This window comes from Calypte anna, chromosome Z, assembly GCF_003957555.1.
Source record: "Calypte anna isolate BGI_N300 chromosome Z, bCalAnn1_v1.p, whole genome shotgun sequence".
NCBI classification, from domain to species: Eukaryota; Metazoa; Chordata; class Aves; order Apodiformes; family Trochilidae; genus Calypte; species Calypte anna.
The window spans coordinates 10,758,792-10,785,513 of record NC_044274.1 but is presented as its reverse complement, the minus strand read 5'-3'; the positions used below and the strand labels follow the sequence as shown (position 1 = coordinate 10,785,513).

The window sequence follows — 26,722 nt, the reverse complement described above, 5'->3', positions numbered from 1 at the left end:
CTAAGAGAAGACATCTTTAGGCTCCAGCTGGTTTCCCCAGTAGAAAATTAACACTAAGAAGAAAACACATTTAAACTAGGAAGCAAGATACTCCTGCAAATAAAAAGATGTTAAAACTGCCTTAATGAAGTTTTCTTCTGAAAACAGCACTCAGAACTTATTACAGGCTCCCTGAGTCTAACTTATGAGGTAAATGTTCTAGAAAAGAACACTAAAAGCAAAAATAAAATAACAGCCCTTACATGTTGATATGCACAGAGATGCAATGGAGAGTGATGCTGGAGAACAACCTTGCTGTTTGAAAAATTCACCTTTTCAAGCATTTACAGTCCAGGCAGGTGTCTGAATGAAGGATGTGCTGTACCAGGTACAGGATGAGCCTGAGACATCTCAAACATAGGTTAGAAGAGCTGTAGCTTTTACCTAGTGTACCAAGTCCCAAGAGCTTTTAGGTCCAAAATGAAAAACATTCTTTTTCTCCCAGGTATGGAGCCTGAAGTACCCCTAATGCTAAGCCTAATGCAAGAAAAACATACAGTTTTTCTGCAAATAAAACAGCAGCCAGTGCTGCTGCTGACTGAAGATGCAGATTCCATTTTAATCTCCAAATCAATCAATTTGTTCAAGGACTGAGAAACAGGCACAGCAAACCACCCATTTTCTAAGTGCATCTGAATACCTCACCAATGCAGGAATTATATGAAATACTGCCCTGGACTGACACCAGCCCACCAGATCCCTCCCCCCCTGCCTTTGAAAGAGAAAGGAGACAAAGAAAGAAGTGCACGTGCTTGAGGGAAGGAAAAACAGGACTAAGAAAGCAGAGGATGGCACAGTAAGATGCAGCTGATTTTTCTTCCTGTTCGTAACTCACGCTACTGCTGTTAGCAGGGAAGCAGAGGCAGCTCTAGTGTGGAAATTATTTGTCAAAAAAATCAGAGTCTGCCAGTGGCTCCAAGACACAGAGATGATACACTGCCTCTGCAGCAAATGATACGTAAACTAAGAGACAGATGCTGTCTGTACATTGTGGTCTCAGCCTCTAAATATTGAGAGGTTCATTTAATTAAAGGCAGCTATAACCCTGCAGAAAACAGCGGCCATGTGAGGCTGCAAGCCCTGGGACAGTTCTTGCTGAAGCAGCAGGGATATCCTGGGGCAGCAGCAAGGCTAAATGAAGATTACAAGCCTGCTACAGACCTAAGCAACAAAACTGGAGCCTTGTATTTTCAGTATCTACTAGGAATGAACCCCTGTGTCCCTAGACAACCCACATGTAGTAAATTACAACTTCAGCTGCAGAAGCAGGTTTTACAAATAAGAGCTGGGTCCCAAACCTGGGAGTCTCACATCACCAGTAACACACAGAGAGGGGGAAAAAAAAAAAAAAGTATGCAACATGTCTTAAAAGTTGCCATGAAAAGTGGCTAAGACGTGTTCTTATGTTGTTAGCCCACGGAGGAGCACTTCCTCTGTGTGTCTACAAATAATTGCAAGGATGCAGCTCCCACCACATCTCAGAACCAGGACTGGCTGTGAGGCTGCAGGGTACCTCACACAACAGGGTGAGTTCCTAGGAGCTGGGAAGAGCTGCTGAATGCTGCCAAACCCCATTCTTCTCACCAGCCCAGGGAGCTCAGAGGTTGGTGCAGAACAGAACACACCATGCCAGCCCCGGAGGGCAGCAGCTTCAGAGAGGCACAGCAAGCTCAGCTCTCCTGGGGAAACCTTTGTACCCACACCTGCTTGTTCTGTCTAGTCAAGAGCTCAAGGAAGGACACAAAGGAGCAAACAAGTCGTGAAGAAGGCTGATGCATTAATAGTCAATTACTCACAGTGTTGCAACACTGTGAAAAATTCATTTCATGGATGAAAATTCATTGGTACTCCGGGGGCAAGAGGACAGGAGGCTGAAATCAAGCCACGCAAAACATATTATGAAATACATATGAAGTACATATTATGAAAGAACACTTGTACCACAAAAGGAAACCATTCTCGAGAGCACTCAGCAACACTGAGTTTCAGAGCTAAAGCTGCTTCTGTGTTGCCACCAAGTAGAAACCTGAAGTCAAAACTCACCAAATGAGAGAGTTCCTGACTCGCTCCTGCAGGAACTTCTGGGCTCTGTAGAAGGCACCTTTTTCAAACTAAGTGGAAACATTAAATCCCACTCTGTTTCAGAAGGTTTCTTCCAGCAAACTGGGTGGCACAGCAAGGCCAGCCATTCAGGGGCAAGCACTGAGGAGGCTGAACAGAAATCCTACTGCAACTTGGTATCGGAAGGACAGAGGAACTGCATGGAAAGGCTGCAAAATTAGGAAGGGAGAACTAGAGCTTTGCCCTGCCCTGTGCTAGTGCTGATACAGATGCAGACAGACAGAGCTGATCTCGCTGTGCAAGCAAAGATTCATTTATTCACTAAAAAAAGACTTGGGCATATCAAAAGCACAGCTATTGCACCTCAGTCTGATGAGCTATTTATTAGAAATCCTGAGAGCTGAGCTGAAACAAAAAGCCACAACAGGATTCCAGATGCGCTACAGCTGCCAGTTACAAAAGGATGGGGAATAGGACAGGCTTTGAAAGGCTCAGAAAAGAACATACAAGGCAGAGATTGAAAAAAAAAAAAAAAGTCCAGAATCATTGTGGGTGGGTGGAAAAACAGCAGCAGAACATACATCAGAATATTCTTAATCAGTTTTATAGAGAAACCCTTGCTATTCACTTCTTTTTCAGTAAGCATGGAAGAGAAACTTTTCCTGACTAGGAAACCAGTCAGAGAACTGAAATCAAGCACACCAAATTACTGTGAGGTTCAGGCGTCTCATTGCTCACACCTCCTAACCAGGAACATGGTTGTGCTCAGTCAAAGGGAAGTTGGATGTTCTGAACATTTGCAGATTTGGGATCACCTTAAACATTTGCTTGCAAACGAGAGGGATGCAGACACAGGGAGTGCCTGAGCAGATGGCCAAAAGATTACATCCTAACTAAATCCAGCACATGACTTAGGAGCTGGTCACAGCCCACACTACAACAAAATCTATGTCCTTACAGATGAAGTGCCATGGAGAGGATACGGGAGAAAGCAGAAGAATGAAAAGATGCAGTTTAATTACTGCTTTTAAAAAGAAATACAAGGCTGAAAACAGAAGATTCAAGATGGGTTTTCATTGACAAATAGCTTCCTCTCCCCCCTGTGAAACACAGATGTGGTGGTGCTGTGTTTTCAAGAGCACTCCAACTTCCATAGTAGCTGTCTCCAGCTGAACAGCAGAATCAGTACATACTTCCACTTGACTCTGTGCTTACTTCACCTCTCCCAGGTGCTGAGACATCAGTGCACCACGACACACAGCACCAGGTGCAAAGGTTCATTAAGCAACAGAAATAAGAGACCTCAGCTCATGCTACCCTCAGCACACCAAATTCACAGCCTGTGCACCCTGCAGCACACGTGCAGGAGGAAGGGGTCCCATTTGGGATGAAGCACATCCCAAGTCCCTTATTTTTCCTGTAACTGAGCCTTTGGTAATAACTGTGCTGTCTGAACCCCACACCAACACCCCTAGCACACGTACTGAGAAACTCGGCACTTCCTACTCACATTTTGGAAGCTATGTATAAATCCATGAGAGGCTGGCACACTGGACAAGCACTGTTCAGTTCCTGGGAATCCCACCCTGACCTTTGCCCTCCCTGGAAAACAAAATATTGTACATGCATATCCACACCTCTCATCTGAGGGCAAGGAACCCTTGTCTTTAATGGTTGGACCAGATGATCCTTGAGGTCCCTTCCAACCTAACATTCTATGATTCCCCCCACCTGAGCCCAAAGGGTACTCCAGGATGGGCAAAGCAGAGTGATCTCACCCCTGACTTTAACTCAGTTCCTGTTTTGCTTCACATGATCCCTGTAGGAGCCCAGCAGCATCAGTGGTACACTGTTAGAAGCAATGCCATATGCCACAGCAGAACATCAGTATGGACTGTGCTTTGAAACCCTTCTCATCCCCTTGTAACTCTAAGGAAGGAAAAAAAAAAGAATAAAAAAAAAGGAAAAAAGAGGGAAAAGGAAAGAAGGGGGAAAAGGAAAGAAGGGGAAAAGGAAAGAAGGGGGAAAAGGAAAGAAGGGGGAAAAGGAAAGAAGGGGGAAAAGGAAAGAAGGGGGAAAAGGAAAGAAGGGGGAAAAGGAAAGAAGGGGAAAAGGAAAGAAGGGGGAAAAGGAAAGAAGGGGGAAAAGGAAAGAAGGGGGAAAAGGAAAGAAGGGGGAAAAGGAAAGAAGGGGGAAAAGGAAAGAAGGGGGAAAAGGAAAGAAGGGGGAAAAGGAAAGAAGGGGGAAAAGGAAGGAAAAAGGAAGGAAAAAGGAGGAAAAGGAAGGAAAAGGAAGGAAAAAGGAAGGAAAAAGGAAGGAAAAAGGAAGGAAAAGGAAGGGAAAGGAAGGAAAGGAGGGAAAAAGGGAAAAGGAAGGAAAAGGAAGGAAAAGGAAGGAAAAGGAAGGAAAAGGAAGGAAAAGGAAGGAAAAGGAAGGAAAAGGAAGGAAAAGGAAGGAAAAGGAAGGAAAAAGGAAGGAAAAAGGAAGGAAAAAGGAAGGAAAAAGGAAGGAAAAAGGAAGGAAAAGGAAGGGAAAAGGAAGGGAAAAGGAAGGGAAAAGGAAGGGAAAAGGAAGGGAAAGGAAGGGAAAAGGAAGGGAAAAGGAAGGGAAAAGGAAGGGAAAGGAAGGGAAAGGAAGGGAAAAGGAAGGAAAAGGAAGGAAAAGGAAGGAAAAGGAAGGAAAAGGAAGGAAAAGGAAGGAAAAGGAAGGAAAAGGAAGGAAAAGGAAGGAAAAGGAAGGAAAAAGGAAGGAAAAAGGAAGGAAAAGGAAGGAAAAAGGAAGGAAAAAGGAAGGAAAAAGGAAGGAAAAGGAAGGAAAAAGGAAGGAAAAAGGAAGGAAAAAGGAAGGAAAAAGGAAGGAAAAAGGAAGGAAAAAGGAAGGAAAAAGGAAGAAAAAAAATAGAGGGGGGAAAGAGCTAGCTAAAACAGCACTTCAAAGGTTTTCTGAGCTTGTTATGAGGATTTGACATGTCACGGTTACCTTGGTTTTCTGAGGTTAAAAAAAGAAAACTCCATCCAGTTCTCATACAGTCAGAACTAAATTTCACTCAGAAGGAAAAGATTTTCCTGAACCATCTCAGAGAAAGAATAATTGCACAGGAGGCCTCAGGGACCACTGTCACCCTGCTGTAACTGCAGAGAGCCCCGAGCCAGGTCTGCTGGGGCAGATCTCCTTGCAGCAAAGCTGGGATGGTTACTGAGCCAAGAGATTCCTTCAGCCTCAAGGACCACTGAAAGATAGAAGATTTAAGACAGATTTACTCCTTTATGCTATTATCTTCCTGCCGGGGCAAAAAAAGCCCACTGGCTTACACATAAAGACATTTCCACTTGAGTGGAAATGCACCAGCATATTCTCTTCAAGAATGGTGTGACAGAAACACAGTGGGTACCTCCATGTACCAACATAAAAGCTGAGACTGCATTCACAGAAAACAGAAGAAAACATTTTGTTATTGCTTGATGTAAATGGAGGGCTGATTAGAGAACTGCTCTGCCACCAGAAGGAATAATGCCACTGCAAAATGCCACTATTCTTCTTAGCTAGCAGAGAACAGGAACAAAGCACAGGTTTCCATCAGTACTTGAAGAATCAACCTTGCATCCAGGGGCTGAATTTTTCTGACTTGACACAGTCCTTAAAAAATTCACCATTTGTTTGACTGAGACAATTCTGAAGGAATCCATACATATGCAAAAGCAAGCCATTTGTACCAATAAATTTACTGAACAGGGAGATCAATTTGCTTGATTGATGAGCAGTACAGAATAAATGGAATGAGCACAATAGGAACTTATTAATTTTTAATAGTTAATCAAAATGAAAAAACAAACCACTTTTGCATGGCAGTTCCCATTCATGCAGCAAAGAGCTTTCCTCAATTTGACCACTCTAAATGCCCACAGGACAACTTAGCTTTCCTTTATCAAGGCCTTGGGAACCATATCAAAGAAAAGGAAGGTATGCTCACTTCCATAACCAACCATATCTAAAAAGCAACTGCTGCCACTCCAGGATTTTTCTCAGGAAGGAGAGAAAAAAAATAAAAACAACCAAAAAAAAAAAATCTATTCTATTCTCTTGTTTGTGGTAGCAAATTTCTCTACCAAAGGGATTTCCATTTTGCCAGATGTCTTGAGAATGAATTAAAACCCCTCCTATGGGATCCACATGAATTACCATCTTCCTGCTCAGACGATCTACAAATTCATTACTCTGTCCAGAGACACATAAAGCTACTAAGTTTATTTGATTTACAATACAATTTCCAGCAAACAGCTCTCTCAGTCACTCAAGCCTTTCTGCTCACTGGGCAGTGAGTGGTAGCAGCTGGGACACGTGCTACTGCTTGGAAGGGCTTCCCAGATTCCTGCAGTGAGAGGAGACACACTCAACATTAACCCTGTTTAACTTCAGCACCATTTAATCAAGAAAATTCAGGAAAGGACTAGATAAAGAACGATCCCCCATGCTGCCAAACCTCACCAGATGCTCTCCTGATCATCTCTAAGTTCTCTGGACAGTTAAGACTCAGGGCTTGCAAGCATAAAGCTGTCACAGACTTATGTGACAGAAATAAGTCTGTGAAAGGCAGAATGCATCCACCCTGTTCCCCTCCACAGCCCCAGAGCCCCCATCCCTCAGGGCTGACAAGGAGTCCAATGGAACACTGCAGCTACTGCCAAGTTCTGTTTACTAAGCTTCACCCCAACATTTCTTGCCAGACATCTCACAGCCCCAGGATCAGCGTACCACCAGCTGTAACGAGCCAAACTTTGGTGAGGAAAGTACTGAAATTTACCCAGAAAGAGGCTAGCTTTTATACATTAGAGCTATAAATTGTTGTCTAAATCAATGTTACTGCCATAGCCCTGGGGCACCAGAGTGACATAACACAGGAGAAGGATACCTGGACTATACCCCATCATCCCACTCACACAAACCTGGGAGAGCTGGCAGGACAACATGATGGTCAAGCTACACAGAACTGACCAAGTTTGCAATTAACATCTGTGCTGAACCAGTTTCCAGATGAAAGATGTACCTGACTGTTTTGCTCAACCATACAGTCTTGATTGCTTCTGGGAACTAAGTGATTTCACACCTCCTGCAGATACTGTTACTTTTTATTTCAACTTTGGCATAGAACTTAGAAAATGCAGGCAGCACAGCTCACCTGGAGCTTACCAGAGCTCCACAGTGCTCCAATTCTTCCATTATTACCAAAGTTACCAGGTAGCTTAGAACAAATTTCAAAACTTGGTAGGAAACCCTTACAGGCAGTTGCAAACACTCCAATCAAAACCACATTCTCAAGGTATACCTGGAACAGAGAAGCAACTTTGCAGAAAGTCTGGCAAGGACTGTTTATCTTGGGGGATTCTGTCTTTTTGTTTGTTTTTTTTTTTTTTGGGGGGGGGGGGGGGGCTTTGGTTTGTTTTGTGGGTTTTGTTTCTTTTTTTATTGTTGTTTGTTTGGGTTTTTTGTTGCTTTGTTTTTAAACAAAACTCACTCCTCACCAGCAAAAATAGCCCTCTCTTAGAAGACTCTACTTCTCTAAAAGATATTTCAATGAAACAGAAAAGGTGACAACTCAATTTACTTTCTATGATGGTGTAATGTAGTAGGCAGTTAATGTAAGTAGGCTTCTAAACACTCTCAATGACAAAATAGATTCAGACAGCCAGAGACATCTGTGTCTCGTTTACAGGTTAATCTGTTACCAGATTTGATTTGACACACTGACTTAGCTTCACGCAGATTTTCAGCCTCCTGAAATGAAAAGTTTCAGATACATTCTTGTTTGTTGCATAGCTCAAGAACTCAGCGAAATATTCTTTGAACTATTTCAGCAACAAAAATTCACCACTGAGTGAATGCAACAGCAATTTTTAAAACTACAAATAGTGCTGCAAAAGATTTACCACGGGGATTGCAGCTGTGAATAGTGTCTTGGGTAAAAGCAAAACAAAACAAAAACACCCACCTGGAGCTTCAAGAAACACAACTGGAAACAGTGCCTTACTAGAGACCTGTCCTAGTTCTGGTCCTGCTCTGGCAGGGATGATGGACTTGATGATCTTCAGAGGTCCCTTCCAACCCTGACATTCTGTGATAGCAGGAGATACAGGACAGCAAAAATGGGAACTGTAACTATGTATGCAACTTGTAGAAAGCAACTGGGACAGGGAACAAATACAAGGGGAAAACTAAAGAGGTCTGCAACCGGTTCCTTCCCTGAAGTACACATCAGATCACTTTTCCAGGATCCTTACGCCAGTAACTTCCCTGGAAAATAGTAACAAGTAGCAAGGCCATCCTACTATTTGTTGTTTTGGAAACATAATTTGAAGTAGAAAAGCCAGGACAGGATAGTTTCACAGGGAGGAAGAGAGGAAGACTCACACAGCAGCAGGTCCCAAAACCCCAAAACTCCCTTTATCTCTGAAGTTGTCTGTGGATATGGTTAGGGTTAGGTTAGGCTTTTTTACTAAAAAGGTAGCACAGAACAGGAACTACCCTGGTAAAGTACAGTCAATATTCCATGACCGTCAGACAGCACAAAAAGGATTCTAGCATTTTAAAACATGCAGATCATTTTAGCCAAAAAGCCTCAGGAGATCTAACCAATAAAATGCTTAAAACATTGATGAGCTATCCTGTAAACCACAACTCAAATAATTATTGCACTAAGCATTAGCCTTTAGTCAAATGTCTCCTTTGCTGTAAGGAAGCTCCAAGAAGTTTACTTACAGCTGATCCCAGAAAAAGCTTCTGGAATGGCAGGAGGAAGCATACAACTGATTTTAGATAAAGCAGCACCTGAGTTAAGTTGGGCAATATTGTCTCTTCCATCTAGGAGGAAAATAAAAGCATAATCAAAGCAAATGATACAGCTAAAAAAGATGGAAAGAGATGCTGGGGAGCAGTAAATTAGAAACATGCAACCCTTGAACTCTGCAGCCCCCTGAGACAAATTAGCACTGCCAGTGAATCCAGATTGCCAACAGCCCATAAAATATTTTTCAGTTTTTACATGAAATACACTTGGAAATTGAAGAAGTGCAGAAACTCCTAGTGCAGGCAGTTTGTGTGTCTAAAAGCTGCACAGGATAGAGAACGATGCAGCACTTTGAGGAGAGGAGACCATCTCACACTGGAATTCCCAATATCCCTGCAGACACTCTTTCAGACTACAGAGAGATCCATCTCCCTTTCTCCTGTCTGCATGGTGCCACAGCTCAGCTGGCAGGCAGGCAATCTCAGACTTGCCCAGCCAACACAAACCAGATCAACCCACCAAGTTCAAGTCACTTTTTTTTTTTACTAGAATGAACGGAGGATCATAAACCATTTCCTGCCAGCTGTAGGAATGCTGGAGTGACAGCCTGCCCGTAAGCAAACATCTTTTCTCTAACAATCAGTCTCACTGTCATCCCTAAAGGCTGTGCAGAAAGTTTTAGCTCCACCTCTGAAGAGTCCCACAGCCTGTGCTGGGACACAAGGTGCCTCAAAGATACACCAAGTTTGTGTGCTGCTCTCTAGAGACCCCTTTTCCTCACTACTCACCTGTGCATCGACTTAGTTTACAACAATTACAACCTCAATGAAAATGGACAAGTAAATTCTAGCAAGGCAAGAGGCCAGAATACTCAGATGCTTATTTAGAATTGTGATTTGCCTCTTCACGACCCTTCCATAGGTATTTTGGCATGTACCTGAAATTTAACTTCACTCCTACCTGCTACCTCAACATCCATTTGCTACTCAAACCCACAGACCTGGGCCCTGAGGCAGCGTTGGTGGTGCCCCCAAGGAGCACTCAAGCTATCTTGACATGATGATGTTCCTCCAGGAAAGATTCTGAAGCATCAGGTCTCCTGCCCTGTGTCTCTACCTGGAACTGCAACCAAGTCACACAAGAGTATTCACAAATTAATACTCCACAGAGCCTTTGTGTGACATCTTGCAGACGTTTTCTTTGTTGTTACTACTTTTCCTCCCACGAGCACCATGACAAAGACAGTCAAATTTGTAATTCTGTGTTCCCAAAATGTCAGTTCTGTCAGTTTTCTGAACGACTCCGATAGTTCCAATGCTCAAGCTGACAGATGGAATTCCCCAAGAGCCCCCTGACAACAGTGGCATCTTTCACTGGCACTCCTCTGACACTCTCAGAGGAGGTATCTCCTGCCCTGCAGACCAAGGGGCTATCTGCACACCTTCAACAGTTTACAGTAACCCCACAGCTAACAAAGAAAACTCATGTGATGACAGGAAAGGCTGAAGAACACACCTGTTCAGCCTGGTATCTTGTCCATAGGGACTCCTAGAAGCCTCCTAGGGAAAAGCATGGTGTTGTGATACAGCAGTACTTACCCTATAAATTAATATGCCCTCAGCTCCCTACCTTCCAGGCATAGGGGTGACATTTTGGGAAGCAGAGTTCCATACACTGTGTTCTACCACCAGATCTCCTTCATCCCCAGCACAACCAGGACTCAAGCATGCCAAAACATAATCTAATTTCAGATTAGTTTCATTTTGGTATTACAATAGCAATGGGGGACAGCTGTTTAAGGGACCTCACTTCACAGTTTAGCATCATTTTTAAGTAAGAAGGCAACAAAGCAAACCTGTATCACTCTTGATTGGGAGGGGACTGTTACCCACAAAGAGAAGCAAGATGATTCACTGCATGTTTGACATGACAAACAGAGTTTTTTTTGGGGGGGTGGTTTAATACTAAAACAAACAACCTCCCGACAGCCACACAACACGAAAGAAAATCCTTCTCCAATGATCTGGGGCTCAAGGCAGAGTACAGTCCCTTATAACTATTACCACCATTCCTCAGGGGTAGATACACATTTGTTAGTTGACTGAATAATCCCTCCAAGCTGTGGCTTGACCCAGCACAGTCAGGTGAGCATCACCTCTGACTGACTGGCCTTGATTAATTACATTTTTCTTGAGAACGGGAAAAACAAGCACAAACTGAAGTTATGTTATGTTGTTCCTACAAACCAAGAGATGATTCCTCTGTCCACATTTTGCTTTCCAAGGGGCAGGTGGGGAAGCAGAGCGTGGTGATGGAAAAACTGAATATGCAGCCAAATTCATGGATTCTGTCTGTAGAGGAGCTCCACTTACACACACAATCCGGACACTAAAATCAGTTGCTAAAAAGCAGACCTACGAGAAATCCTCTGTCACCTATTTCTTCTGGTTTTGGCTGACCAACACAGACACATTGCTGAAGATTCACTGAAGTTTCTGGTCAGCATCTGCTCTGAACTGAGCAGTGAGGACAGGAACAAAATCTCTTATTCAAATCAGAGGGATTATGAGAGGTTAATCCTCCTGATGCTGGCAACCTCGACAACTCTGTCAGGCGACCTGGTTCCACATAGAAGAGGTGAACTGTACAGTAATCCAGGCTGCCTCTTCTCTCCAACAGCCCACTAGCCTTTATTTTATTGATAAAAAAGCAGCTTGGATGCAATATTCTGGCGTGAGTTACTGTGTTTGTGACTCTCTCAGAAGTATTTTGTTAGAGCATGCTTAAAAAAAACCCAACAAACAAACAAACAAACAAAAAAAAAACCCAAAAACCCACAACACACACACAAAAAAAACCAAAAGAAAACAAACAAACAAAAAAGTCCATCAAATCTTAGAGAACTTTTAGATATAGATATTCTATATATAAATGCTACTGGGCAGGAAATAAAGGAGGGTTCCAATTTTCAGTGGCATGAACTCTTTCCAGCTCTTTGTAATTCAGAATAAGTTATTTTAAATTAGTGGAAATGTCTTAATTGAATCAGGGACCAAAACCCACACTACTCCATTTTACGCAAAACAGACTGCAACTCATACATGGCCCCATCTGTCAAAGACTAAGGAGAGATGCATAATAAAAGCCATATCCTTGCAACAGAAGGCAGGAAGAGAGACAGACAGATAACGTATTAAGTCTGCTAGGAGCCAGTCTGCTTTGGTAAACTGGCTTTGCTGACAAACCTAGAGTTCAACTAGTTTATAAGAAAAGCTTTAGTGAAAAAAAAAACCAACAACCCAAACCCAAAGCAAACAAACAAACAAACAAAACCCCCCCCACAAAACACCAAACAAACAAACAAACAAAAATGCTGAAACACCAAAACGAAACACAAAACAAACCCAGAAAACCTTGAAAAACTGAAAACTAAGTCAAAAACCAGGACAAGCTGAAGGACTTTTAATTTTTATTTTGAAAGTAAGTTACACCTCTTTACAAAATAATTTCTTCCAAGACACAAAGTACCCAAAGCTGCTGTTCATACACTGTACATAGAAGTAAAGGTCACTTAAATGAGGAGCATCTTGCCAGAGTTACTAGGTCAAACCACACAGCCTGATCATAGTGAGCAAACAGCTGCTAGAAGACAACCACTCTGGTACCAAACGAAGAAGAAAGAGGAAGAATTACACAGACAGAATAAAACAACTTGTGTGTTTGCCTTCTGGCTGGCGTGTGCCTCCCTCCCCAGTCAACAAAAGCACTGAAGTCAGCTGCATAATCTCCTGAATGTCTTGGGTTTCCATACTCTCCATTCAAATTTAGCTTAAACGAGATGCGCCCTGGAGCAAGATTTTCTGACTAACCACACCAGAAGTTATCACCACCTAATCACAGTCCTAGTGTGTTTTCTGGTGGGTTTGATTTAAGCTGCAGGATTACAAGCAGTCAGCCAATTGGAACACAGCTACTTGTAAAGCAGGAATGAACACAAGCTTGTCCTGAAAGACAAAGAGCTAAAACCTAACAAATGTTATTGTTCCTTTGCAGAAGTCAAGAATATTCACTGAAAGAGAAACTAAAAATTACAGCAACAGTACACTTGTGGTAGATTTAGTAACTTTTTTTTTTTTTGTAAAGGAAAAACATTCCACCATACAACAGTAAATTATAAGCTCCCAGGAAAAACAGCACCTGTTTTTCCCTGCACCAAATAATAAAGCAGGACTGGCCTAGTTCTAAAACAAGAAGTATTAGTACTGTACTACTTAAAATATCAACTTGCGTTCACAAACCAGAGAAAATATTAATATCTAGGAGCAAGAAATAAACTGATTACGAATTAAGGAAAAATAAAAGTTAGACTGACACCAAGGCCTTTGCTTTTGCTTTGTTTGTTTGTTTAATTAAGGTCTTGGGACATGGATCACTTAAAATATTCCCCCAGAAGGAAGCTGAAAAGGATAGTTTGGGGATGTTTAAGTTGATAAAGACAGAATATGTTTTATAAAATTCAGCTTAGAGACTGATACCCAAGCGAGCACATGATTGTAACTCCACCTTGGAGAAGCAGAGCATACCTGCTCCCACACAAGTTTTACAGTACCTGAAGGAGCTGTGTCTGGCAAACACATAAGCATTCACCTGCAAATACTTTTGTTTTGACACAGCATGCACACAAAAAAACAGAACCACAACTAGGTGCTAATGACAAGGATTATGCCCATGACTGTTCTCCTGTAGCCTATGCTCCTCGTTTGCACTTGGGCCTCCTTAAAAACTAAACTGAAATTCCATCAGGCTAAAAGTCTTCAGTATCAAAATCATTAACTAAAATAAACAGCCTTAGGTAACAATTGAGTATAAGCAAGTTCCCTCACACATAGTTTGGTCTATTTATTATTAAAGTGTATAACTAAGCAAGATGCTAAAATTTTACCTTAAAATTGCAGTGTCCATGGCAAGTAGCTGTCATAGTAATTCACAGAGTAATGAAGTTAGTGTTGTGAGGATTCTAAGACTGGACAGGCCCTTTGGGGATCACCAACTCTAGTGCTGGTTCATCTTTTCTAAGCAAGCTCACAGCATGCAAGGACAAATTACCCACGCCTCTGTCCTTCCCCTTCTGTCAGGAATACTTTCTCCAGCACAGCTGGGTGTCACCTTCTCACAATTACTCTGTGCTGTTTGACACCACAGTTCTGAATCAGAAGGATTCCCCAGCACCTCTTCTTTTATCAAGATTTGCAATTTTTTTCAGAAATTCTTGTTGTGATTTGCCTGTAAGTGCATACCTCTTCTATGTAATATGGACTCATTTACTTTATCACTGTTCTCAACATCACAGAATCCTTCATAAGTTATATTTTTCTACTTCCAAACTGATTATGCCATTAGGCCTAGTCTTAGACACACACATGCCCACTTTTCTTGCCACACCACAAGTGGATGACATCTACTTGCTTCTCCCACCAGTCTTTGAGTGTTACTTGCTAGCTCTGCTACAACCAGTTCCTTATACACTTGACATTTTGTTTGCCGATTCCACTTTTTTTTTTAAATAAAAGTCTACTATGGTGATTTGTGAGATGTTACAAAAGTCCAAATGTTTTCATCTAGAAACAAGAGGTTAGGCAAGCACAATATTCCTTTTGCAAACCCATGCCACATTTTATATCCGATGATTTTCCACACTGCTTCCACTATAAAGTGGAATATTCTCTCTTTCAAGTTGATTTTAAAACCTGCACAATGTCAGCCTTGACCTTGTTTTTGAAGCCTTGAACCCATACTTACCTATATTTATCACCCATCTCTTTGTCTTCCTGCCAACCCACAGAAGTCACATTTCTTCTTCTCTAGTTAGGAGACGATGCCACTGCTTGCTTACAGCAGCAGTCAAACTTCTGCTAACTGAAAAGAGATTTCAGGTTTGCACATTTTAGCACTCTGGGCTACAGATACCCGACTCAAATTCAAGGTGCTAAAAGTTTTGCTCCCACTCCATATATGTGTGTGCCATTTTCAGGGCTACCCTCATCGAAGAAAACTCCTGCAGTTCAGGGATCATACACAGCTCATCCTTACACAACTCCTTGTCTCTCTGCACAGCAGTTGGATTCCTTCCTTTGTGGGATTGGCTGTTTCTCCTTTTCATGTGACCAAAGCACCTTCTGTTATCTGTTCTAATACCCTTTGCAAGACGTCACCTTGTCTGCGGAGGTGGAAGCCCCTGCCTTAGCTCTGGGCTTTCAGATCCTCAAGATACACCTTCCTTTACAGCCTGATTTTTTTACCCACACCTCTCAAGAGGTTCTGTGTTTGCTCACTGTATCCTGACGCAATGATCAGGTGAATCACCAGCTCTGGGGTCATTTTCTAGGTGGAGCCTTTTCTTATTATTTGAGATGCTAATATTTACCTCTGTAGCTTCACTGAATTTCATGCCTTCCTCTGTATCCAAGCACTTAATTTCACCAAGAAGCTCCTTCAGGTTTTCTAGAGGCCCACCAGTAGCTGGTCTACAGGTTTATCTGTTTAAGCTAACCTAGGCTGAGTTATGGTCACTCAAACCAACTTTGTGCCTATGTCCATCTTCCCTGAAGCACATTCTGTGATTCTTACAGCACCGCCTATAATTAACTTCATCGATTTTATGGCTTCTGTCATTATCTGATAATGAAACTGCCAGATAACACAAGTCTCTGTCCCCAGCCATTAACAACAGCATTCATTCTCTGGTGTAGCAGTTAGTCTCTTGCACTGACAATACCCAGAAATGCTTCTCTCTAACCATATGATGAGATTTCTACCCACATTTAAATCCTGGACTACGTGCAGTAGATCTCTTGCGCTATCACAGCAAAATCTCTTATCAGCTCTTCCAAAGCAATTTCATCCCAGCTGGTTCTCTTTTTTATCCACACTAATGCTGCTTTACAATTTTGCATCACTAGCACAGAGTGGAATTTTCCCAGTCACCTTTATTACTCTCTTTTGAAAACAGGGCATCCCCTCCAACTTCCCTGTTCCCCTTATAACCTCCATTCCCCTTCTAACTCAACGAGGTCTGGTTCCAGGTCCTACACAGCAGCCCCCTTCTCATGACTGTGGTCACAAGCTTTGCTTTACAAGACTAGGGCATTTGCATTCTCTTTGAAACAAACTCAAAATCACAAACTAAAATGCTTTTCACTGTTCACTTGATAGAGCTGTAGCACTTCCTTCAGTTCTGCCATGTGCTGCTCTGCTCCAAAAATGCCTGAGCACACCTCTGTAATCTTTGAGTGAAGTGTGTGATATATACAGAGCTGTAACTTCAAATGCAAAGTTTACAATTGAACTAAAGGTTTATTGGTAGAGCTCTGTTAAAACCACACTCCTCCCACGTAGCCAAAGTGTAACAAAACACTAATTGAATACAGAAATCCAGTAGGTCATGGAACATCTTGATCTTTCTAACCATGGAAAAATAGGCAAAACACCATTGCAGTCAGATTACTCCTAACACAACAGCCAGGTACCTCTACTCCTAACACCCATTACCAAACTCCATTTTCCCCAGTCCTTAAGTATTGGCAGGGAGTACAAATTTCATAATAGCTCCTCCCTCTAAGGGAACCCACAACAACTGCTGAAGCTCAAGACAGTGTAAAAAGCATAAATTTGTCATATAGGATGGTATTCAACACACAGCTGCTGATTCAGAATCTGATCTTTTTCTAGAAGACTCCAGTTCACTTCACGAAAAAGTACTATGTCCCACAGAGGGTCATATTAGGTGATTACAACAATCCATTCTGGCCTTACGAAGTTTCTAAGCAGTTAATCTCAAAAAAACTCCTACTAGAATGGAGGATACACAGACTCCACTTACTTCATTTGATATGTCAATACCTAGTAAAATTTTGCACATGCAGCAAGTTATAACAGACAGGAAAGGCTGGAGTAAAATTACTGTTTCACATCTATTTTTCCCTCCCCTTCATTCCCTATGCACGTTGAGTGCCAAAGTCAAGTCGGTTCAAATCACAAGTTCAAGGCTGGGGAATGTTTGAAGCAGAATAAGAATTTATTTTGTTGAAAACCACAAATTCATTGATATATGAAATGGCATTAAGATTTTGATATCATTAAAACTCCCAAATCCCAAAATAAACAGAAATCTCTGTTTTCTAGTAATTTACAGACCCCAACACGTCCAAAGAGGAGCCACATAAAGTGTGTCTTTCACACAGGCCAAACAATCAACTTAAGAACAGCACATGCTTACCTTTAAAGAAACCTCATAATGAAGAATAATCCATAAACCTACAAAGGTGAACAAAATAAGAATGACACATAATTTTCTAAAGCGTGTGCAGCAGTTTAGCCAGTTTCCTTCCACATCCAAAACTGATAAGCTACCCTGGCATCATCTCAACTAGTGTCCAGTACTCCTAGTCTTATGGGAAAAAACATTTATTAAAGACTTCCAAATAAAAACTTGTAGATCTCCAGCAAATACTTGCAGACATAATATTACACAGGGACATCATTTGCAAAGGTTGCTGAAACAGAAGATTCTGTGCTGACCTAATGTGAATCACCAGAGGTACTGAAAGTCTGGTGGACTTTTCCTAAAAGCACGTTTCAAGCTCTATATGAGCCGCCCAGAAGAATTTCTCTCTAGAAATTTAAATATCTACATATTCTTATATATGTGTGTGTGTATATATATATATATATATGTATTCATTCCTTGGAAACCTGTTTGCTAAGCAGAGATTTTCAGTTTACAACATAGCTTAAGGGAAATCTGACCCAGAGGTCCTTCATGCCAGCCTTTCCATGACCTCTTGATTATATGGAACTGTTTTGAAGTATCATTAGAATATATTTTAAAACAATTTTTAAAAAACCTTGCAAGACTCTGAAAGAATTCAGTTTGAACAGCAGTCTTTGAACAGTTTTGCCAAGGATGTGCTGAAAAACTGCCTTACATTTTGGTTACCCTCAAGATGCTGATACTCAGTACAGTAGAGCACATGGCTCCCCATGCTTCAGGTTTATACAGCTGTCTGGCCCCAGTCAGCCACCCAGTGGCACAAAAACTAAGACAAATCTACGACACCTCCAAAAATCATGCCAAGCCAAAAGAACTGGCCAGGGAACAGTCACACGGAGTTTTAGATGCACGGAGCATTTTCAGCAGCCCATGAGGCTCCAAATCAGGATCTGACCCTGGGGTTTGTTCTCTGTGCATGGCACCACTACCCACCCCATTCCATGGTTCAAGTGCTGCCCTTTTCAGCTGAGCAGAGAGAATGTCTGGAAACACAAAAACACATAATAGGCAGCACAACTACAGAGGACAGACTGGCTATAACAAACATCACAGAAGTTCAAGCTGTAAGCTTTGTCTGTTCCCAAGCCAACCAATCCTCCTCCCAGCCCAGGCTCTGGACTACAGCAGCCTGCATCATTCTGCAGAACAGGTTTCAGGTGATGCAGCTCCTTCATCAGTTCACTTTACCTTATTCAAGTACACCTGTGTCCCTGCCACAGGGCCTGCACCACTGTGCTGCCATAAAAGCTGAAAGGAATGAGGGTTTAAAGGGCCACCATACGTAGCTCCAGACCCAAACTTCTTTTTTCAGGAGAGGCCAGCAAAGGCAACAGCAGGCTGGTTATACGCTGCAGACTTCATCTGGACAGAGGGATGACCCGAGAAGTCCTTTAGCAGGTAATCTGGTTTTATTGATGTTTCATAAACTGAGTATTAATATACTGGCCTGAGCTGCAAAAATAAGCACTGAGTGTGCCAATACTCAAAAGAATAACTATGCAGTTATTTTATACCTAGTAACCATGGTTGAAATGCTGCAGTCTGTTTAGCAGAGCATTTAGCTGTAAAGAATTAAGAGAGTTAAGTCACAGGAGCTTTAGGTAATAAGGTTAAAACCAATATTCCTTAAAGGGACATGATCAAGGATGGAAGCAAAACTCCTAAGACTTGTCAGCAACTACAGGTTCAAGATTATCTCAGACAAGACACCTCCTTTTCAGACACGCCATCCCAGTCCAATCCATTTTCCAATCACACGTGATATTCAATTGTTAGGAAGAGGACCAGAGGCCTGAGGCCAGAACAAGGCTGTTGAAATATCATTCCTTTATGTTTCTAAATGTCCCAACTACCCAAACAGAGGCAAGAAAGATAGGGGGAAAGAAAAAAAAAATATCAGGATTTTTAATCCATTAATCACTGTTCTTGCCCATGCAACCCTGCCTGGCCATGTTAACGCTCTTAAAAATTTAAGCCTGACCAGCAAAAGTAAATCTTGTGAAGAGAGGCTGAGGGATATAAATATCTGTCAACACCTCAATTTAATTTTCTTTCAGTATAGGATTTCCATAAACTGGGTCTCCAAACAGGGGCTTCCAGATTGAGTGCAGGTACTCAACTCCTTTACCATTCTTTCCAAATCCCAACCTAACTCATCTCATAAGCTCACTCAGGAGCACTCTGCTAGAAAGAAGATAAACTGAGTCACAACCATTAGCTGGCATATTTTCCTTTCAGTCATAAGATGCCCTCTTACAGCTGCCAGAGAGACAGCAAACCCGCAAGTACTATGCTTCAATTTCTTGTCACTTTCCGCAACAGGAGGGCACCATCCATGCCCCAACAACACACATCAGTAAAACATCTAAGATGCCAATGATGAAATTCAGAAGGTCTAGAGAACCAACACTCAGCCATCAGTGAAGAGCTCTGCAGACCACTGACTTTTGCTTTAAATGCATCCTGAGAAATCAGAAAGCAGGCTCCAAGGAGAGCACAGTATGACACCCAAGGTTAGGGCATGCTTGTAAGAGGAGAGGTGCCTTTAGGTCACTGAGCATCTCAGACAAATGTATGAAAAAGCAAACACAGCAATCAACCTGTAAGGAGTTAAAAGAAACAGTATGTGCAGATCAACATTGTTTTGGGAAGACTTAACAAAACAAAAAAAAGACTTAACATGTAGAATTTAGGCACATGATTTGCCAGCACAAGACATTCTCAGTAAAGTGGGAAATCACGTAATATGGTGGAAAGCCAGTAAAACAGAGTAATGGTTAACCACTTGTGAAACCAGTCATGACTAGTGAGGTATCCCCAGTACCAGTATTGCTTCAATATTTTCACTCCTAGATTGGGCTTTTCCACTTACACAAACCATGTAGGACAGGAAATCCAGCAAGTGGCAACCAATAAGAGGGAAATTTTGCACAGCAACGGAGGCAAGTATAAAAAGGGTCTAAGTGAAAAGCAAATCCATCTGAAATCCTGCTAAATGCAGAGACATCTGATCTGAACACCCAGGATATACCTACAGGATGTGAACCCGTATCGCAGAAAGCATCTGTGAAATTCTACAGGTCACAGTAGACAAGCAAGACATTATTTCAGCAATATTTGGCAAAGATGGATAATGCATGCACACAGAAACACAAGCTGGCAAGAGGAACGAAGCAGATTTTTTCTCCATTTAATGATGATTATATCAACATAAGAATATTAAATAAAAATTGCTTTTCTGTAGAAACTTTAGAAGCCTAGTAAGAAAACAAAGACTGCAAAGAAGAACAAATTCAAAGGCTAAAAAGAAACCTTTCAAACTATAAACAGCAGAAAGTCTTTCTATCTAGCAAGAGACAAGAATATCAAGTTGCTTTCACATATTTCACACATTTTCACATATTTCACAGCAAGACAATGGCAGGCACTAGTAGACTTCAGTCTATCAAAGAGGCAGAATAAGGGAAGACTGTGCACACCCTCACAGCAGCTCCTCATCTGTTTGCAAGACCACGCAATGAATTATAAGAATGAAAATGCAAGAGTTACTGGACTCATCACTCTGGTTTAAGCTCTCTTGGAAAAGCACTGAGAACACCTGTCACTGAGTGACTAAACCATTTTTTCAGAACATCAAGTAAAGTTTGATCACAGGGCACCAAAAAAGAATATGCAGGAGGACATCCATAGGAGGATCATTTGCCATTGGGCATATGCATTTTATATGCCTCCAAGTCAAATATTTGAAGTAAGGTCCTGGATTTAAAAAAGCAGTTTCGTTTGCTTAGACTTTATATGCCATTGTGTAAACTGTTCTAGCTCTTGGAATGTTACAGTTCAAAGTTAGGATCTTCCATCATTTCGACTGAATCCAGGGCTCTGATGTATATTAAAACAATAAGTTAATAAAAACTTTAGTAAATTTGAGCTGGTAGACCCCCAACTGAAGGAGTCAACTAAGAGGACACCAAGTTAGCAAGAAGAAAGCAGATGCTGCTGAGAGTCAGAGAGCAGCTCTGCACATTTTCTTCATCTCACTGAATATTACAAGAGAGAGGTTACAAGTAGCTCTTAGTCCTTAAAACTAAAAAAAAAATAGACACCACACTGTTGAAAATTTTGCATTTGCATTGCCCAAAGCTGAAGAGGTGAAGGTTTGAATCATTAATAGCTCTCTGTGCATCACAAGCCAAATGTGGTTTACAGGTTAAACACTCCTATTATTTAGCAGCAGAAGAAACTGGAAAGCTTAAAAGTTTTCTCTCCAACTAAGCTAACAATTACAGCTTTATAACCACAGCACTTAGTACTCAAAGAAGCTGCATTAGTAGCAGATTCTTTTTATCCAAGTTTCTAATGCATTTTATTTTGTTCCAATACTATGTAGACATGTACCTTCCTAACTGCAACCAAAGAAAAGGAGTTGAACATACCTACACAGCATACTCTTCATGAAGCATTACTTCCTTTTTTCTTACCCTATCTTTATAACCTCTTTTTCTATCACTATTAGAGTCCAATTCTGTTCTTTTCCACTTTGATCTACAGAGAGATAGGTACGGTTGGTTTTCCAATTCTGCAAGCATTTCAGAATACTGTCGCAGCAATACAACTACCCTACTGCTAAGAGTACTGTTTACAAGTACAATGTGCAATACAGGGAGCTCCAGCTAGAGACCTTCACCCTTGAGACAGAAAGAGCTGGAAGCACTGCAGTCAGGCTTACAGAGAACACTGAAAGTCGAGGTTATTACATCAGAAGGGAAAAAAAAATCCTTTAAACATGAAGAAGAAGTCCTGACATATGACTTCCAGGCTTCTAGTTATGGATATTTCTAACTACAACACAAGATGAACATGTTTTCATTTCTGCCACTGCTAACATTCATTTTCCCTGTTTGCTTCTTTCACTGGGATTTCAACAGAGTTCAGTGTGGTGGATAGACATCAGAACATGAATTTTGCTGGCACTACAGGGATGCACAGTTAAGTTCACCAAGTAGTATTCCAACACACCAGCTATTCTGACAGACCAAAAGCATCACAAGATAAGGGAGCTTTTTAGCACTTCAGAGCAGCAGCAAGATAAATGGTAGGAGAAAAAAAAAATGTTTCAAACCTCCACATGCTGTCATTTCACGTAACAGCCAACAACTTAAAATTTTATTGTGCAAGATCAGGAAAGATGATCTAACTTTTATAGCAACCTTCCAGTATCTGAAAGGGGCCTACAAGAAAGCTGGGGTAGGCTTTTTACACGGGTGTGTAGTGAGAGGGCAAGGGAAAATGGTTTAAAACTTGAAGATGACAGATGTAGGTTAGACATTAGGAATAAATTCTTCAATTTGAGGGTGGTGGGACAGTGGAACAGATTGCCATAAAAAGCTGTGGCTCCCCCATCCCTGGAAGTGTTCAAGGCCAGGTTGGATGGGGCTTGGAGCAACCTGGTCCAGTGGGAGGTGTCCCTGCCCATGGCAGGGGGGCTGGAACTGGATGATCTTTAAGGTACCTTCCAACCCAAACCATTCAGTGATTATGACTATCTCCTCCATACCCCAAGCACCCAAATCTCACATGGATTCTGTGGATTTGGCCCCAAAACAAAAGTGCATCAGGCATAAGCACTATGCCCTCCTGGGATTAAGCCAGGTACTGTGCACAGGGAGGAGGGAAGATGCCCACTGCCAATGTCCTTGCAATAGCAAAGAATGTCAGAGACTGATAGACCAAACAGGATAGGGACAGCATGAGACAGAGACATGATTTTTACTATCATTATCAGATGGAAAAGACAGGTTGAAACACCAGGCACTGAAAGAGCACTGAAGACACAGCATAACCTGTTAAAAAGCAGAGAGAAGGAAAACTAGAAGAGAACCATTACCATCCTGAGATACCACAAGTTGGAGACGTAATAAAGCAAGTAAAAAGGTCTGATGTATGTCTCAGGACAATGATGCTAACAGAGCACCTGTGACAGGGTGATCCAGCCTCAGCAGAGTCCTCCTTTGCTATGGCCCACGGAAGCTGTGTTGAGAGAACAGTTATTTCTATCTGTAACTCAGAAAACATGAAAGATCAGAAGAAAAAAACATTAAGTTCAGATCTGAGCTAAGATCAAGACTTTCAAGAGACATCCAAGAAAGTTAATAATACAAGACTGATGAGAAAACCTAGACTGCTTCACTGGGATTAGTTTTATATGTGCTATTTCCACAAATACAACACTAAACGTAAACTAATAAAGCAAACTATGCCAAGAGAAGATTATCAGACATAATCCAGACACAGCTGCTCTAAAAAGGAGCCCATGCATCTCTTTTGCACTTAAGAAACAGAATCAAAATATGAAGAAGTCTCTTCTAAAAGCCTTTTTCATGTAATACTCAGGATTTGGTTTTTGCTTCACTTCACTTACACCCTCTGCACACCTTCCTGCTCCAAAAGAATCCCTTAATTTACTCCTACAACAGCCTCTTACTGCTGGCTCACTGCACACATGCTCTGAAGACTGGCAGGTGAGCCCAGATTCCCCAAATTCCCCTGAGCTTAGATTTTCTGTCAGGTTGTTGTACAGAAGACATACTTCAACATTTAAAAAAAAAAAAAAAAAAAAAAATCTTGATTTTTCACATCTAAGTAGAAAATGTAAAAGAAATGCACTACAAACCATAAGAACAAGAAGCCACAGATGTTAGCTGCTCTTTCAAGAACAAAGGCAGCAGTCAGATAAGTTCAGTGTGCACTGTTTTAGATCAGCCATTCATTAAGATATTATTAATGTGCATAATTCAAGGGGGAAAAAATAATAATTGAATTACAACACTATCTATCTGGCTGCCAGGCTTCTTGTTACACTGTCACTTAGGGTTTTTTCCACATTTCCCTTTATCTGTTAAACTGCAGTTCAGAGGCTCTTAACAGTGTCCCAATCGCCTACAATTCTTTCACATGTTTTTTTGTTGTCTTCCATTTTTAATCTCAGGTCTGCAGCATCCAACCCCATGTTACTATGCAGTCTTGTATGTGCATCATCTTTAATGGGGGAAAAAACAGCTTTTCCATCGTAGTAACAGCTGCACTACTTTCTCAGCAAAATTAGTTAAGTGCAAAGAAAAAATCAAGAGAAGTGTCACTTCTTTTAAAGTAGTGACAGTTAGTACAGTTTTCTTCCCCTTGCCATGAAAACTATTCTTTTACCTCAGCTCTTGGTACCTGTTTTCACTTCCAGACTGCTCTATCTCAGCATACCTGCATTTTATGTTCAATGTGTCATACCTGTGCGATCTCACCAGCTCACTCTTGCAGTCATGGCCATTTCAGAAAACATGTTACTTCAGGTTTAGTAAACTGACAGAATTTCCATTCTTATAATAAAGTCACTCAGTATCTACCTAAATTACTGCTGGTATTTTCTATTATTTTAACACCTGGAAACAGATAGAAATGAAGGACAAAATTTTCACACTAACTCTCTATCTCCACACACAGCCACCAGCCACTTCAAGTTTCTTCTTCAGCTTTAGCAGGGACACCTTCCACTTCAGGTTGCTCAAAGTTCTGTCTACCCTGTCCTTAAAACACTTCCCAGGATGGGGCATCCACAACTTCCCTGGCAACTTTTTCCAATGTCTCTTTTTGTCCCAAAGACTCTTCAGACCAAGAATTAAGACCCTGAAGAGAGAGACAAGATATTTTCATCAATTCATTTATCCATCTCGGTTCTTTCACAACTCTTAGCAGATGGGACATAAGAGTCCCTCAAAATTAACTAAACAGGTCTACCAGACACTACACATGCTTCAGTTTAGACAGAACTGCATCAAAAAAACCCCAATTTTAAGACATGCTTCACAATTGTGTGCCTCCCCTAGCTCCTTAAACACCACCAGCGTTTAATACAAGGGATGAAATTCAATTCAAAACCACTCTCCTGCAAGAACAGCGCTCTCCCCAGAATAACACACACTCAAGATACTCTCCTGGCACCTCTTTATTAACGCTCTCAACACAAGGATTTTGATTCAAAGAGGTGGCAAACAGCAGGATGAAGATCTCCTATCAAATCATCTGATGTGAGTGAAAGAAAAGCTCAACTATCCGCAGCACTCCAGTGCCACTTTTTTTTTTTTTTTTTTTTTTTTACCACAGCTGGCAAAAGAGCAGCACACCAGTGCCACTTTGTTTTTTTACCACACCTGGCAAAGGAGCTGAGAACATTAAAACCATACTTCTAAGCCGCAGGGCACGGCTGGTCCGGGGACACCCTGTGACCACAGCGTTCAGCGCAGAACACTGACAGCAGACACATCCCAGAAGCATGAGCCCTTGCAGATGGTTTTCCCCAGGGATTTTTTTCCTTTTCTTTTGTTTTATTTTTCTTTTTTATTTTTATTTTTCCTTTTTTTCTTCTTTTTTTTTTTTTTTTCTTTAATACAAGAGACCAAGAAATTGAAAACCTGAGATAGAAAATCAAGCTGCTGGCACTATAATCCAGCCCATCAGAGAAAGTGCCACCTTCCAGCAACCTGTTCAGCAAGGGAACGCGGCTTGATGGCAGGATGAGAAGATAACTGGTAATGTATCTGAAACAATAACGCGTTATAATGAGCAGGCAGGGAGTGAGAACTGCCACTGGCAGCAGCCCGCTTCCTCCGGGCACGGTTTCCCTCACAGCACCAGCGTTTCAACTCGTGTTCCAACCAACTACGAAAGTCAAACACGGCTTCCCCCGGGGTTTCGGCCGCGGGCGGGATGGCTGCTCCCCAACATCGCACCTGCTCTCCCGCCTCTCCCGGTTCCCCAAGCCGCCCTGGTGCCGGCAGCCCGAGGATGGGCAGGAAGGCGGGCACCCCACTGAGCCGGGAAGTCACCGGGACGCTTTGTCTCCTCTCCCCGAGAGACAGAAGTTGTTCTAAGGCAGGACACCCATTCCCCGCACACGCGTTCGGTCTCCCGGCACCGCTCCCCCTCCGGAACGGGGTGCCCGGCTGACAGCTCGCTGTGGCGGCAGCTGCTCGGGGCGGACGGGTTCGGGCTCGGGCTCTCCTCTGAGGACCCGGCTCCACCTCTCTCCCCACAAGTGAGGCAGAAGGCCACCGGGACGAGCGCTCCCGGCACCGGACACCGCCCAGCCCATCCCCACCCCGCTGCTGCCTCAGGACCACCGGACTCACCTCGCACACACAGCAGCGACATGGCGGCGGCAGCCGCGCCTCAGCTACGGCCCCACCGGCCGCCCCCGGCTCTCCTCATGCCGCCCCGCTGCCACAGGGCGGGAGGGCGGGACGGGCGGGAGTGGGGGCGGCACCGGCCCGGGCGGGGCGGGGAAGGGCGGGGCACACTCTCTCTCACACACACACACACACACACACAATCACAATCACAATCACAATCACACACACAAAATCACACACACACACAAAATCACAATCACACACACACAGACACACACACTCCACATACACACACACTCACTCTACACACACACATTCCACTCACACACTCTACAC

General features: G+C 42.3%; 1 protein-coding gene across 1 annotated transcript in view; it reads right to left on the bottom strand.

The window, feature by feature from the left end:
* UNC13B (unc-13 homolog B) overlaps positions 1-26,486 on the bottom strand; it is a 211,865-nt gene extending 185,379 nt beyond the window's left edge. Inside the window, exon 1 of the mRNA XM_030467074.1 lies at positions 26,387-26,486. Within this exon, the coding sequence (XP_030322934.1) occupies positions 26,387-26,408 (22 nt within the window). The 5' untranslated portion in view covers positions 26,409-26,486. The remainder of the gene's footprint in view (positions 1-26,386) is intronic.
* Between the last annotated feature and the right edge of the window lie 236 nt (positions 26,487-26,722).